The 15,808-nt window shown below is 43.4% G+C and overlaps 1 protein-coding gene across 1 annotated transcript; it reads right to left on the bottom strand.

The window, feature by feature from the left end:
- Positions 1–9,144: 9,144 nt before the first annotated feature.
- On the bottom strand, positions 9,145–14,053 carry LOC119209201 (kidney mitochondrial carrier protein 1-like). The gene is made up of 9 exons (XM_037458329.2): positions 13,818–14,053; positions 13,568–13,715; positions 13,180–13,274; positions 12,893–12,978; positions 11,718–11,813; positions 11,516–11,640; positions 11,117–11,240; positions 10,639–10,719; positions 9,145–10,093 (listed from the first exon to the last, which is right to left on the bottom strand). Exons 1-9 carry the CDS (start codon positions 13,879–13,881, stop codon positions 10,052–10,054), a joined length of 861 nt encoding a protein of 286 aa, XP_037314226.1. The 5' UTR covers positions 13,882–14,053; the 3' UTR covers positions 9,145–10,051.
- Positions 14,054–15,808: the final 1,755 nt, after the last annotated feature.

Raw genomic sequence — 15,808 nt, 5'->3', positions numbered from 1 at the left:
AATAGTCTGCAGAGTTTATCCCTGCCCACCAACCCCTCCTCTTCTTATGGAGAGGAGGGGTTGGAGGAAGACCGGCAGACTGTTTACAAGTGAATCAGTTCGTTTCATCAAAGTGCCTTGGTATTAATGATGTAAAACCATAAATCAGTTAATGAAGTATATACATTTTATGCTGTTGGTACTGACAGGTATTACCTTATTTTACATTTATTTAGCTATTGATATTCCTACAAGGATTAATCATTGCTATCATTTGTGTCTCGGTTTGGCTCCTCCAAACAGTGAAACATCAGCATTGGAAATTGAACTATTGCAAACAATTTGAAACCACATCAATCTTTTCACTTCAGTCAATTTTCAGGTATTTGATGCAGTCTGAATGAATTAACAAATACATTTTGGCATAACAGTTGTTTCATATAAATGAAAAATATGTATTTAACTGATTTTAACAAGAAACTACATTTACGCCACAACAGTGCTGATTCTAACAACAGAATGCTAACATGCTGATATATTCCCCATCTCCAACCGAGGTCCTATTGTCGACACCAATCAGCTTTGGAGGATTGGGATGGTACAGGTAACTTACCTGTAGGAACCTCTTTTTTTGGCTGGAACACCTACATGTCCTTCAACTGACTTCACTTATTGGATGACGTTTCCAATCGACATACTTGATGAACATCTCATGTGTTGATTCTTAAACAAGTATGCACGTTTAACTCATCACAATGACGCATGGTCAATCAATAGCTGTTGGTGTATATTTTTCTCGCTCACGTTATAACAAAGTGGCATAAAAAGCTGTATAAAATGATTCAGGAACATTTTGTTTTGTTTGTTTTTACTAAGGAACAGAAAAACAAAGACTAAGCACAACTTAAACACATTATAACACAGAACCATGCTCTTGCCCACAACTATTTAACACATTTATCGCACTCTTATCAAATCCTGCACCATATTTATTTAATGGCAGGAGTGTTTAAAGATGCACAATCTTTAATGTCAGTGTGAATGTGATGGTGTCTGTGCAGGCACTGACACTTGGTAACATTCAGTGTGGTTAGGCATGATGTTCAGACACCAATAATATTTACAGTAAGTCTGAATGCTTGCAGATCTTACAAAAGCAGATTTGATGATATCACTCAATGTTATTTTCTGTATTTTCATATATACAGGTGGCAATTGTTTGTTTTCGGCGTGGCTACGGCCTACAGTAGCCTGTTTCATAATAAAAATCCTAAGAAGAGCACTTTCTCCAGAGATTCATTAGCGAGAGTCACTACAATATATAAAAGATAACTTGATGTTTTTAAACTCTGATGATGACTCTCTGTGATGTCACAGTTAGGGTCATCATCATTATGATGTCACTACTATTATTATGACGATGACCCTAACCCTAAACCTCCCAACCCCTCTTTCTCCTGTTTTTGAGAGGGTTATACACCCGTCCATAGCAATCCTCTTACAATTATTTCTGGGCAACAAAGACTTTAACTTTATAATTACAAGTCACTGCCACAATCATAGGCGCTGTTGTAATTGTCATTACAGAACAGTCGTGTTACACAGGTAGGAGCCAGTTGTTAAAATGTGTCCCTCTGACCCTTTGCACTTTCTCCCTCTGTTTAGAGACAAAAAGGAGCTGTTTTTACCCCTTAAATCAACGTTAGGAACTGGTGAAATGACTAAACCGCAGCCTGAGGGCCACCACTGCACCCAGGGTGCAACACTGCAATGACATGTGTGTCTGTGTGCGTATGTCATTGTGCGTTTTTGATTCCCCCCTTAGGCCATCTTCCTTTCTCTCTTTCTTCTTTTCCTCCGGTGTTAATGGCTTGTCTACACTGAGCTCCTCTTGACAACAACACAGTACACGCTGTGTGCCTATCTAAAGGGCAAATATGCATGAGTAACACAACACAATTCGCTAATGGGCAGAAAGTTTGCAGATATTTCAGAGAAAGTGATTTAAAGTCTGAGAGGAGTTTCTCTACATAGTGTGATGCGTGTTTGTGCTGTTTGTGCGGATACATGTGTCGTTGTGCTTTGAGTAATACATGGGCAACAAAGCCCTGCTCCTCTCAGACATTTAGCTTCAGTTTCCGTCTTCTGGACGTGATATTTAAAGGATTCACTAAGGGGGAATGTAACTTATCCTAATTCAAGTGCTCATTCCATTTCCAAAAACCCTCACAGTGATTAAACAGGTTGAAAAAGAAGTATGTGTGCTACACTATTCATCCCCCTGGCAGTGAAACTTAATGCACGATAGTCTTCACATCGTGCAGTGATAGAGGAGCTGTGTGCATGCAATAAGACACAAAGGAGGCTCTCTCGCTCTCGGGCAGTTATCACAGCTATCTCAGATGCAGAAATAAAAAAGGCGCTACATTGCGGTTGTTTTTTTTTAACACAAACAGCACAGCTTACTCTTCCAAATACATTATTTACATCATTAATACACAGTATTTATTATACTGTTCTGGTTTAAACTTCTAAGAGGGGGGCGATGGTAGGCTAAAGACGCCAAATGAATGCAAACCGAATGTCAGTGCACTTTGTGCATGCCTATTGAGGGACACAGACATCTTTCTGATACTGATTTATTTCTGCAAAAGCAGCTGCATCTCAGTTGTTTAGAAAAGTCCTTCTTTGATAACTGTGGTTCTCTTTTTCTGCGTCTCCTCTTTTAGATGTAGATTAGTTTTAGTTTGAAGTGGAGAAATGAGCAATGAAACGTTCTTTTATCTTTGTAGATCAAATCAGATTCCCGTGTCCCAGGTATTGTGTCAACATGTTGTAAGTGTGTAAGTCAACGACAGGGTAACGGCTAAAGCTACCAAATGTCGGAATGGGGCGGGCGTGCAGTCTGGCAGTGATTACAACTGTAACGTGTTGCAGCGGATATGGAAATAAGTTGTTTTGCCATCTAGGGCCACAGTCTTCATGTCAATTCCAGACAAATGGGTTGCCATGGAGCATGGTTATCCCAACAACTATTGGCAGACATCCATGGTTCCAAGAGGATGAAGCCCAATTTTTCCACCATTACCAACATGAGCCTTTTATGGTTTGGAATGCCATATTTTGCATGTATACATTCTCAGGATGACATTCCCTTAACTTTTTATGTAGTATCTTCATTTTCATTAGCTTAAAATCTCCCTTTATTTGTAATACTTGTGAGGATGAGTGAGTATGTTAGCATTCATGTGTTAGCATTTAGCTTAATGCTCTGCTGTAAATGCATCTTGCCTGGTGGGCACATCTAAATCAGGAATCAGGATTCCTGAAAACCTTTAGTTTTATTAGAGTTTATTACATGCTCTTGAGGCTAGCTCATGGATTGGACCACTTCAATCATTGAGCTAGCAGCCGATCAGGACTCTGGCTCTCCCACTCCTCTATTCTCCTCCCGCACCATCTTCTCCCCCCCTCCGCTGCTCCTTGTGTACCTCTTCAGTTGGGGGCCATTAAGCCCCGCCCCCACCATGTCCACGTCGCTGTCTGTAGACTCCTCCCTACAACGCACGCTTGCCGGGCCCCCCCTGAACCCCCTCACCGACCTGCTGGACCCCACTTGTCCCCTATCCCACGGGGTCACTCCCTGGCCAGTCCGCAGTGCTCCAAAGCACAGCACGCAAAGCAGGGGGCGCCAGCTTCAAAACGCGCTTCCCCTCGTGAAAGTCTCGTGAAAGGCTGCAACAACGCACAAAGTAACCCAAAGGTCACATGGTGACACAAACCATAAAGACCCCAAAACCATCCGCCTCACGCACCGTCCACTCAGAGAGAGAGCGAGAGAGAGTGAGAGAGGGAGGACGGGCTTTTCACCTTTTGAGGGTCTGCAGCAACATTTTTTTATTGTCCCGTCAGCAGATTGCGGTGTGATATGAAGCCTCATGCCTTCACAGGACATGTGACTTTTATTTGGTTGAGATTGGAGACAGTTATTCTCTTTCTCCTTCAGTTGGTTGATTTACCACAGTGGTGTTGAACTCGTGTTCAAACCTAATTCTGTGTATAGGAAATGTTTTTTTGAGAAGGTGCTTTTTAAACTCATAGTTTATCTGCACTGCCGAACACTAAAGCTGCTCAAGCAGGAACAAGCAGATGAATTTGGCAGCTTTGGCGCTTTGCAAAGTTGAATCAGGAGGCTTTGGGATTTAACAGTTGAGTTTCCTCCCAATGATCAATGTACCGGAGTAGGTGAAAACATATCTTTTGTGCGGAGAAGGTGTCGAGTTACGGGTTGACAAATGAAAAGGGAAACTGAACCAAAGTGTTGTGGCTTGTTTTGTGTCTGTGGAATCGTATCAATGTGAAATCTCCCGCTGGTGTTGAGATCTGGTGACTGTGAAGGCAGAGGCACGCGCATGCTACGCCCCTGAACCTTAAGATACACTGTTATGTTTCTGCAATCATCTTCCCATATCCGTGACATATGGGCGGCCATAACGAGAACCACGAGATTCAGATGAAAGCTCTGGAAAAAAGCTTCCATGTGGCCTTTTGTGTCGTTTGCCAACTACTACTTTCGAGGTCAACTATTAACTTTTGTGTTTGGGGCAGTTCCCTAAGAGACAGATTGAAAGCGGGATGCCAAAATCAAAGAGGCAGAGATGGAGATATCCTGAATCGAATGAGTCACAAAATAAAAAGTACTTTGATCCCACATTTCCCATAATGCAGCTAACAACATGTCTTTGTTGCACCTATAGTAAACGCCCATTTCTTCTAAACTCCCAAAACCCCTGTTTCGTATCAAACTAAGATAGAAATGACAAATGTCTGGTCTAGAATATTGTATTTCATTGTAAAGTTTTGTATATGCATATATAGCATATTTTTGGTATTATCAGCCCCAGTAAGGAATGATATAAAAGTACTGTAGAGCAGCTTCTCTCTTCAGACCCCTAAATTCATCTTCCATACAACCTCTTTTTTGTGTTTTTGTGTTTTTCTTATGTAACAAATGGGACTGCCAACTGCATATCTTTGCAACGTTGCGGCACTGACTTCCAATAATAATAACTTTCAACCGCTGCATTTTTAGGATAACTGATATCATTATTTATTTATACAATGATGTCCTCATGTTACATTTTTACTATTTTATTTTTGCATTTTTACACAGTTAATCACAGATCTAATTCCTGCATTATTATATGCACTGTTTTATATTGTAGTAAACATAATTTACATATTTTTACATACTGAATTTCCAAAAATAATTTATTTTCAAATGTTTTGTTCTAGAATGGGAGCAGTAATGTAACAAAATTGCCTCCAGTAATCAAAGAATTTCTGATTTTGGTAAATATTTTATAATATCCTATGACTGTATTTTTTCACTAACCCTAATCTTAAAGAAGGGTTCTTTAGTCCGCTCCCTCTTCGAGGGAGGGGCAGTGGAGGTGTTGGGTTGGAATTGGGCTCCTTTTCTCGGACTTGGCAAAGCTGCCTGAGCAGTTTTTTAAGGGTCCTCGTGGCCTGCATTGTACTCCTCGAATAAACTATGGATAAAATGGATACAATTTCCCTCTCAAGTCATCAAGCTTAATAACGATGTCATTAGCTTTGAGCTTAAATGCACCAACGTTAATCAAAACGCACAGAAACATATTTGTGTTTCATGGTTCTGGACGACAGTAAATATTCCTCTTTCTGGTGTCACCTTCTTCATAGACTGAAGTTGAAAACTGGCCTCGGCCAATAACTCTTTATTTCACAGCCTATTTGTCCAGAGTGCTTGGCACAGTTGTGACAACCACTGACTGAGAGGCTTCATATGGATGCTAATTGGACCGCAGCAGAGAATCTGGACATGTCCTCTCTCCCACTGATTCCTTCTCTTCTCGTCTTCATCTTTTCTCTTTCTTCAGGAACTCAACCCCCGCTTCCAAATTCAATAAAGTTTTCTTAACATCTCCCTGTGGATCCGCAATGACCTTTCGCCCCTCTCACACCTGAACCTTTACCTCTTTATATATGTATATGTTATATATATATATATATAGGTCCGGTGAATGATGAATAGAAGTGTGTTTGTGTCTATAGTGCATGTTGTGCCCCGAGGGCAGGGAATTTAAAATGAGGCGTCCAAGGAAAATGATAGAGCTGAATATTTGAATATGTATTTCTTGTCAGAAGCTGGGATGTTAATGAGGGTGGCTGTGACTGAACGCGTTAGTGGGAGAAGGAGGCCGTGTGGCCGTTGGTGACAGGCAGGCGTTTCCATACTCCTCCGCTTTGATGTCTTACCTGAAAGCACATGAGCTCTGCCTAGTGTTTTTCCTCTAGAATTACATAAGACTCAACATGTCTAACAAGGAAGTGGGGATGTTATGCTATGATGACAGTATTGCCTTTTTTTCTCTAAAAACAACCCAGATACAAGAAAACCTGCTGTGCAATGTTTTTTTGTAGAGAGAGCTATGCAAATTTTGCTGTATTACAGACACAAACACAACAAACAATACAGTGAAGTTACAGCTAACCATGAGAGACATGCAATGATTTTCAATAAGTCTAAAAGGACATTCTGCTTTCAAATCAGAGGACTCACACCAGTAATGTCTGATATCAGTTAAATATGAAGCAACAGCCAGGCTACACTTAGCTCAGCTAACCCAGCTAAGCTTAATAAAATCACAACTGGTCATTTTTAGTTTTTGTAAAGAGTGAATATGGAGGTGTAAGCTTCATTGGTGCCGGTTGTGGATTTTTAATAATCTCTTACGAAGGCCAAGTTAGCTGTTCCAGTTCCATTCTTTAAGCTAAGGTAAAGCAACCGCTTAATGCACAGATCTAAGCTAACTCCAGTTATCTTTGTATTTTATTTAAACAAGTAACTAAGCATGGGTAACAAATAGGCCAAAAAGTTCACTTAAACGATCCGGATGTCACAGGAACACCACGGTTCCTTCATTTACTTTTTGCCGACGCGTGGAACAAATGTGGCCTCCCTTTATCTCCTCTAACATTCACTCCGTTGGCCCGTCCCCGTCTTAATGGAACAATGTGGCCGCATTACCAGCGGCTCATCCTTGTGATCCTGCCTCCCCGGGGCCTCGGTCCCCTTCCAGTCGCGTGTGAATGTAGGTCGACTGCGCTGTGATTTGGCGGCCGTGTCCTTTGTTTGGATGAGGAGTCTGCAGGCACCTTTCTCGAGTCGTCAAGGTCAGCGTGAAGATGGCCCCGTGTGGGCGGACTCACCGAGGATGCTGTGTTTTCGGTTTTGTAAACGCAAGGACAGTTTGAGAAAAAAGAAAATATCAAATCAAGATTTTGTTTTTGCTTCTGAAATTCTACAACATTTAAAGCTACATTTGAGAGCTTGACATGTGTGTCGCTGTGGTCTCTCAACTGGAACCAGAGTAATTTGACCTAGATATTTGAGTTAGATGAGGAGATACAACTCTGGCAGTTAGCATAAAGACTGGAAACATGTGGACAGCTGGCCTGGTTCTCGCTCATAATTAGAATGAAAGGAAAACCTACCTGAACCTATATTGTGTTTCTTTAACATTGGTCTCCTCATACTTCAGTGTTTCTTTATTGTCTTCTAGCCATCCCTACAGAATTCCTTAATCTTCCTACTGAGACTTACTGCGATATTTGCCTCTTTGTAAGATTTACTCTATATGCTGTAATTCTCTAAAATGACTTCTGGCATATTTGCAGGATGTATTGCCTCCCCCTGTTAGAAATCCTCACTTTGTCAGCATGTTGTTCACAGACCAGAACGTAGCTGTACAATTTATCACAACATTCTCTACAGGCGCCATTTCAAATTGCAGAAGGTTGCACTTTTTTCTCCGGGAGAAACGATGTTTCCGACAGTTCTCCAAGCAAGGTATTTCGATGTTATTCAGAATCTGTGGTCTGTAAACAATGCATTTTCCCAAGGGAAAACCATTCAAACCAAGCACCCGGAGAGCACATCTTTCAAAAGACAGAAAAATGCTTCTGTTGTACTCCAGCCCGTATCTCAACTGCAATATTGAGCAGAACACAAACAGCAATAGGCCTGTGATTTCTTTTGTTTCTTTGTCAGCAGTGCGCAGCCCAGAAGCAACGCGCTGCCTGTTCCAAATGGATCAACACACTACGATAGATTTGTCTCGTCTACTCTTCCACGCTCTCGCCCATTCATCCGCCCATTTATTCACCCGCGTGTTACAGGGCGCAGCGGTCTCGTGTGAGAAGAGCAAAACAAGAGGGAGGTAAAAAAGGGGCAGTGTGTTTGGAGCAGAGCCTTATTCCTCTGACACAAAAGCTCAGTATGATCCCTGGAACACAATGAAGCCAGCCCGCCTGCACCCTTGGGCCAGGCAGCAAATAATACCCATAATGCAGCATGTCTGTTTACTGCCGGAATCCCTTAAGGCCATAGGCAGCTTGTAGAGGACTGTGCCAGAGACCCGATGCCAGGCTTCAGCCTGTAATACCAATTTATCGATGCCATTTCCCAGTGCACACCACGCTTTATTTTTATTCTTCAGTTCCCCTTATGTGCCGTGAATCGGCATAGCGGCTCCTTGTCCTTTGGGTCTGTAGTGAGTATACTGTACACAAGTGTGTAAACCAGCACGCAGACCCTCGTCTCCTCCATCGCGCTCCGTGACCTTGTTTAGAGTTATTCAACGCAGCCATGCGGCTCGTCACACCAACAACAACATGGCAGTTCAGCTCGTGGAGGCTTAGATAAGGCAGATACAACAACAGTTCACACAAGTAATAAGTGCCACAGTGCCGCTCCCGAAATAAACACACACACACACACACACACCGCCCGAGCTCCAGTCATCTTGTCAAAAAACAGCTCAGATAAAGGAAAACCTTGGAATTTACCCACAGAAATAAAACAATTACATCTTTGATTCCCCTGAATAATTCACAAGTTGCTGTTTGCCTGAGCTGCATGAAAAGTGTTTGTGGCTTTGAAAGAAAACTGTGCAATCCCTTAGAAACAGCTCGACTGTTTTTAAAATTTAGGGATTGGGAATTCAAAATACTGATGTCTGTATTTTGCTGTATTTTGGTTTCAAGGGAGCCGTGTTGGGGTGGGCCACTGTGAAGCTCCACAGCACCACCCTGTGGTGAAAACAAAGGATAACACTAGACTGGGTTTTGTCTTTTATTTAATAAAAACAGCAACAGTAGCATTTATGCCAAAAGTAAACTTCCACATAGACAGCAACGCTCGACAGGCAGCAATGTGCTCATTAGTTTCATCCAAAGCTCATAGCGTGTAAATGAACTGTATAAAATCCCTGGACTTACATGTGGATCATCGGCCATGGTACTTTTAAGAAACGACACCGTTTGGAAACATAAATGCGTCTCACTGGTCTGAACTTAAAAGCAGCGTGCGATATCGTACGAAGGCCTAAATAATGGCTGTGTTTTTCTTTAAATGCAACACATAACAACCGAGGGAACCCTCACCCAGATGACCCCGGTTATATTTACTGTCTGCCCTCTCTGGCATGACAGGCCACTAGTCTTCCCACATAAGGGCGAGTGTGTGACTCGAGTCTAAGCACCCACATACGGGTCTTCAGGCCATTTATACTGTTATTTATTACAGTACACAGTGATGTATTCTTGGCTCTGAACTCCGCAGGCCCTCCTGGGAGAATCTTTGAATAAATACTTGCCATGCAGCAAACTAAATATAGAAAATAAAAAAATAAAAACCCACATCGCAATCCAAGTTTGTTGACTCGTGCACACAAGCGTTTTTTTCTTTTCTTAAAAAGGGAATGATTCTCAACTTCTATCCGACATTCTCGGTTCTGATGCAAACACAGGCGCAGACTGCCAGTATCAAACTATGGCACTTATAAGTGCACACCGCCCCTCACGCGTAGGTCTGCATGAACCCCCCCCCACCTCCTCCTCCTCTTCCTCCTCCTCCTGCGGTTCCATGTAGGATCCATCACCATCCAGCCATTCCAGATTTTGGTCCTCAGCTCGTCCCTGAGCGCGACCAAGTGCTCTTCTCCTTTTTGCCGTCTTGTTCCTCCAGTCACACGTTGATCTTCTTCAGCTGTTCGTACGTGAGGAAGAACTGGACACAGTGTGAAGGAGAATAGGCGAGCGGCACACGGGAGGAGAACTTGGCTCTTTCGGTATATTTCAGTATCAAAGCCTCCCTTGTTAACCTCAGACTACTCGGGTGTAACAAGTCAATAATCTTATTACATTTTTCAGGCCTGGTTGGAGCACGATGATGATCTGACAGACCTTCTCCCCTGTAGCTCTTTGGCCTTTCAAGACAGACTTAAATAGAATTCACCCTCAGCGCTGTCATGTTCCCCCCCCCACCCCCCTGCCCCCTACCCCTCTTTCCCCTTAATGAAGGCCCCCTAGGTCCTTTTTAGTCAGCGGCACCATGATGCAGTAGTTACGCTAACTTACAGAAAAGATGTTAGCTAGCATTAGGTGAAGCTAATGGAAAGCATGGCTCGCGATTCCACCCGTTACGGAATGAGTCGTGGAATACGCAGCTTCCCCCCCCCCCCCCCCCCCTGGTTTCTCCAGCTCAAAAATATATTGCATGACAGAGGACATATTTAAATGGAGGGAAGCTCTAATGAGAGGGTTCAAGGATACAATGATGTTCCACGGTCCCAGGCGGAGCCAGTTGGGAAAGAAACCCTTGTAGAGTGCCATGACGCCCTCAGAGCGCCACGTCTGAAGAGAAAACAAACGTGTTAAAAAAAAAAAAAAACACACTTTACATCATTATCCCCTGATAATTGTTCAGTGCTTGTTTCGAAGTTATAATTAGCATGAGGATATCAGTTATACTATGGCCTGGCGTAGAGGTTCAATATCCCAACATTAGACCAACCTTCAAAACCCTAGATCCTACATTTCCCAGAATGCAACAAATAGCTACACAAATCTTTCTGCCAATCGCACATCTTTGTCATGCCGTATTTGAGCGGATTTTAAAACCACAGATGACCTTCTCAAACATGCTAAACTGTGCTGCCCAAAACACATCAACATCGTTGTCTTTGTGAAACATTGGAATTTAGGCATCAGCCAACAGCATGTGGACAGGAGCAAGTGGCGGATGGCTGACCTGCAGTATGCAGTCCAGAGTTCCCTGGTATAGAGCGACGCCCTTCTGGTTCATCATACGGGTCCGCACCACGTCCACTGGGTTGGAAGCCAAAGCCCCCGCCAGACCACATGCAAAGCTGGACCTGGAGGAAGACAACATACAGGTTTTACCTGTGAATTATTACATTGTACATTGCTGTGAACGCTGAGAATATGACCCAATACATAGTGTTTTTAAAAGCTTGAATTCAGATTGTAGGGGTTGATTGACTTTAAATATCTCGGGGGAGAAGGCAAATCTAATGCAAAAATATTGACATTGAAAAGGATTGTTACCTTCCAAGTTGAAAATGCACCTCCCAATGAAAACATCCCATTAAGACAGGAGGAGCATCTCCAGGCAACTCTGCAAACTTACACAAAGTGGGTGTACACGTTGTCCCCCATGTGACCAGACAGGATCAGGTGCTTCTTCGTGATGTCATAGACAGGTAACTCAACCCCGACCACGATGGCAGCCCGCTGAGCCGTTAGAGAGACGCCCTGAAGCAGAAGTCATGTTTTAATGAGCAGCCCCTGTGCTTCCTGTCACCCAATAGGAGCGAATTTTGCAGACGTACCTTCCACAGTCCTCTTGTCCCCTCCTGCTGGTAAATGTTGATGAAGTTGCCCATCATACTGCCATGGATCACATTTCCCTGAGCCTGCATGCGGATCTGGAAGAACAGACAGAGCGAACCGTAGAGGATGAAAGTATTCATTACATGTCATTTAGCTGATGCTTTTATCCAAAGCGACTTACAATAAGTGCATTTCAACCATAGCTACAATTTCATCAAATACGTCGATTTACAACTTGTTATTAGACAAGAGCCAATGTAATAAGTATAGGTACAATTAGTGGTTTTAGTCGAGGTTTAGTCTGAAGAGGGGTGTCTTTAGTTTGAAGCTGTAAAGGCTCTCTGTGGTCCTGATGTCAGAGAGCTCGTACCAAGCTCGGGAGAAAGGACGGCAAAGAGTTGCGATCTTGTTGATCTTGTTATTCACCATCAGTGCATGGTGCTGTAGGTTTGCCAAGACAAGTGCGGGCGTGTATTTATCTGGCATGCCATTTGAATGCCAAGGCAAAAAAGTTGGGAGGATGTTTTGGCAAACTTAAAAAAAAAAAAAAAAAGTGTCCTCCTCCTCCTCAGCCTCCTAAATATCAGGAATCATCCATTAAGAGTTGCTGCTTTTTGCAGCTTTCGTTAGTTAGTTAGTCCTGGGAGAGGTTACATCTGGGGCAGGGCACTGAAAACGTGATGTTCCCAACCCTGCCCCCACTGCCATTAGTCTGTTAAGCCCCAACAAAGACCCAACGTGGACAGCGGGGTTGTTACATCCAGAGGAGAAGCCGGGCAAAAACGTCATGAGTATAACTAAGCATTTGCACACAGACATCATAGTCATGCACTCATATCATTTACAGAACACTATGTTAAGCCGTAGAGGTTCCCTTCTATAAATAATCCACAAAGTGGGGTCTTGATAGCACCACGATGCTCCTTGGCTCCACTTGGCATGCTACCCAATGACCACACCTTCAGCCCGGCCTGGGATACGAGCCCACCGTAAAAGGGGATCTTCATCCTGTTTTTTTCTTCTAAAACAAGTAGTGAACCAGAGTCCTAGAGGCTGTGCGAATCATTACAGTTTAGCGTTTTGAGAGTTCCAGGAAATGGCCAAACCCTCTCCGCCTCCGACATGACTAAACGATAAGATACAAAACAAGCTCGCTGTGTGTGCAAACCGCTACCTTCAGCACATCAGTGGGGTTGGCGATGGAGGACGAGATGACTCCAGAGAGAACACCACACATCACATTAGTCAGCAAAGTCTCATCTGTAAAAGGAGGAAAGCGGGAGGCAGACGGGAACAGTGAACAAGCAGTATTTGTTACAACGCATCAGGTGGCCAGTCACAGTTTGTCCTGACAGGGCTTTGCATGAAGAAAGGAGACAATCCTAGAGCGTGTCTTGATGGAGGCAGGTGACCACCTAGTGTGTGTGTGTGTGCCTGAGGGAGAAAGAAACTGGGACTCACCCTCTGGTCTGTCAACCAGCAGCCGCTTCAAGCTCTGGTATGTGCCAATTTTGATGGTCCCATAAGAGGCCTGTCGCAGCATAGCAGGAGCTAATCTGTAAAGGGCAAGTCAAGTTTTAATGCCCAGGATCTTATTGGGCTGTAAAGTCACACAACTGAAGTCTGCAAAGTGAGATGAACAGTTGGGGGCCGGGGGAAGAAAAAAAAGTAGGGAGTTGAATGGCTTTCACAGTAACAGGAAGTACACAAAAAAAGAGGACATGTAAACGCATTCTTGCTGCGCAGGGGTAGGTTATGAACCAAGAATAGGCCCAGCACGTATGTAGTGGAAGTGAGTTTTGGAATGGAAAGACATGGAGACTACAACACATGGAAGCAGCGTACTGACCCGGAGTACAGCGTGCGGAGCCCCTCCTCTCTCACTATCCTCACCATGGCATGGAGCATGCCTCTGTACCGGATCTCTCGGTATCTGCTGTCGCCTACCTGGCCTTGGATTTGAAGACGTGTTTTGGCCAGGTCGATTGGAAAAGTCCCTGCAGCACAGAGCACGGGGTGTAACGTTAATAATCAACGTTAATCCACGCAACTCACTCCCCCGCCACCCACCACCCACCACCCCTCTATTTATCACTCACCGCATTCTGCAGTGACGGAAGCGAGTCCGCCGAAAACAAAGGGCCTCCAGTCAACGTTAGACATTTTCTCCAACAAGCAGCCGGAGAGCTGTAGGGCTGTTGTGTTTCCACTCACATGGAGGTCCGCGCCTGTCGTAGATACCCGAGGCGCAGCTGCGCTTCAATCTAAACCGGCGTTTGAGAAGTGCAGTCCCGCGTGTCCCCTCCTGCCGCCGGTAATAAATGAAGCTCCGCCCCTAACAGCTCGTCACCGTTTCCACTGGGCCCGCCCAACGGCTGTTGCTAAGCAACCGGAACGGGCAGCAAAATTATAATCATTTTCACTATGTTAGACTAATTACAAATGCATAGCTAAGCAAAACATGGGTGTTCCTAAATAAATAAACAACTAAAATATGAATTTACATCAAATCTTATTATGACTTTATAAGATAACAAGATGCAATATGCTTAAGGATAGGTAATATTGTATTTGTCTCTTTCGTAGAAATCTTTAAAGGAGGATTGAATAATTACACATTGTCACCTGTAACTTGAATGTTATGTGAATCCACTGGTTTTGTAGACATTGTTGCTCATCCCTCTACACTGCTGTCCAGCTGCACACTCAACATATCATATCAGTCTATCTGACTCAAGACCCAACACAAACATGATGCACAGCAGTGCAAGAAACCAACATGTTGTGTTCAATCCGGTTTTGGTTTTCTGAAGTATGTACCAAGTGAGAGCTCTTGCTTTTTTTTCACCCGTTTTTCATAGAAAAATTGTGATTTTACAGGCTCTCTAGAATCCAACAAGAGGTTAAGAGGAACACATAAAGATGAGTCTACAAACAGAAGTCATAAAGTCATACAGTAATCGAAGAAACTAATTACCTTTCAATGGAGTGCGTGTGAAACCAATCCTCACAAGGCAAATGAACATTTCTCATCTGGAGCCCACTTTTAGACTCTTTCAGGAGTTCAATAAATGTTTTATTGTAGTTATCTGAGAGTCTCTCCTACCCGTTATTGGTGAAAGGGGAACTATAGTAAATGATAATCAGTAGAGAATAACACTAGTTGAGAATAAACTACAAAAGGAAAACAAGACACTTAATCTAAAGGCCCAGTCATGAATCATCTCCAGTGATGTCCACAATAGGCAAGAGGAGCGTGGATGTACCACAGGATGCATTACAGGATGCATTATTTGATCTGAGAGGTGCACATGCACAAGGCGCTGGATTATCACAAATAATGGCAAACAGGGATGTAGATGAGTGCTGTTCTTATAGTCTGCAATGGACAGCGTCACATTGCCGCATTCAACCCTGTGTGCTTGAGGAGGCGGAGTTTGTCAGAGATGAACCTGGTAGAGGTCAGGAAGCTCTTTAACAACGTCTGACAAGCATCTTTAACATTCCCCTCATACCACCACAGCGGGAAGACGGGGATTATAGATTTTCATCTGTAATTTTGCCTTTTGGAAGTCGTCTTTAAAAAGAAACCTTTTCTACAACAACATGTTCCTTTTAACAGTCACCACACTCAGTTGTGGCCCGTCTTTATTTCTCTTTTCCTCAGTCTGCCGACCTGCCTCTGTACCTCATCATTTGATCAATATGTCATTGTGTCTTAATGGCGATGCTATGTGTCAACAGTCCTTTATGTTGACAACATACCAATATGCCTATCTACAAAACATCCCAATGTATCATTTTGCCAATATGTCGCTGTGTGCTCAGCTTGTTTATGTTTACAAGGTGCTGTACCTTGTGTTTAATGTCTTTATGGGGGCTGCAACAGATTCACATGCATGTCGAGAGGGCCTGGGACATTGGGATGTCAACATATGAGCCCCTCTGGTGGAAATTAGTGGATAATGTCCAAATGAGTATCTTAAGCTTGTTTATTGCAGGAAGTATTTATAGAAAAATAAATAAAGAACACACAAATCAACACACACAAGCCATAAACACAGACAGGAGTTCAATGACTCAATTCCGC

This window comes from Pungitius pungitius, chromosome 15 (assembly GCF_949316345.1).
Source record: "Pungitius pungitius chromosome 15, fPunPun2.1, whole genome shotgun sequence".
Lineage (NCBI taxonomy): Eukaryota > Metazoa > Chordata > Actinopteri > Perciformes > Gasterosteidae > Pungitius > Pungitius pungitius.
This window is presented reverse-complemented; position numbering and strand designations above follow the sequence as displayed.

What these genes read in the sequence shown, in the direction of transcription:
- LOC119209201 (XM_037458329.2), bottom strand. Translation starts at nt 13,881, where the DNA reads ATGTCTAACGTTGACTGGAGGCCCTTTGTTTTCGGCGGACTCGCTTCC. An exon ending in TTCCGTCACTGCAGAATGCG is followed by an intron (nt 13,716 to 13,817) that starts GTGAGTGATAAA and finishes TCTGTGCTGCAG; the next exon opens with GGACTTTTCCAATCGACCTG. An exon ending in CTCTGGACTGCATACTGCAG is followed by an intron (nt 10,720 to 11,116) that starts GTCAGCCATCCG and finishes TTTTCTCTTCAG; the next exon opens with ACGTGGCGCTCTGAGGGCGT.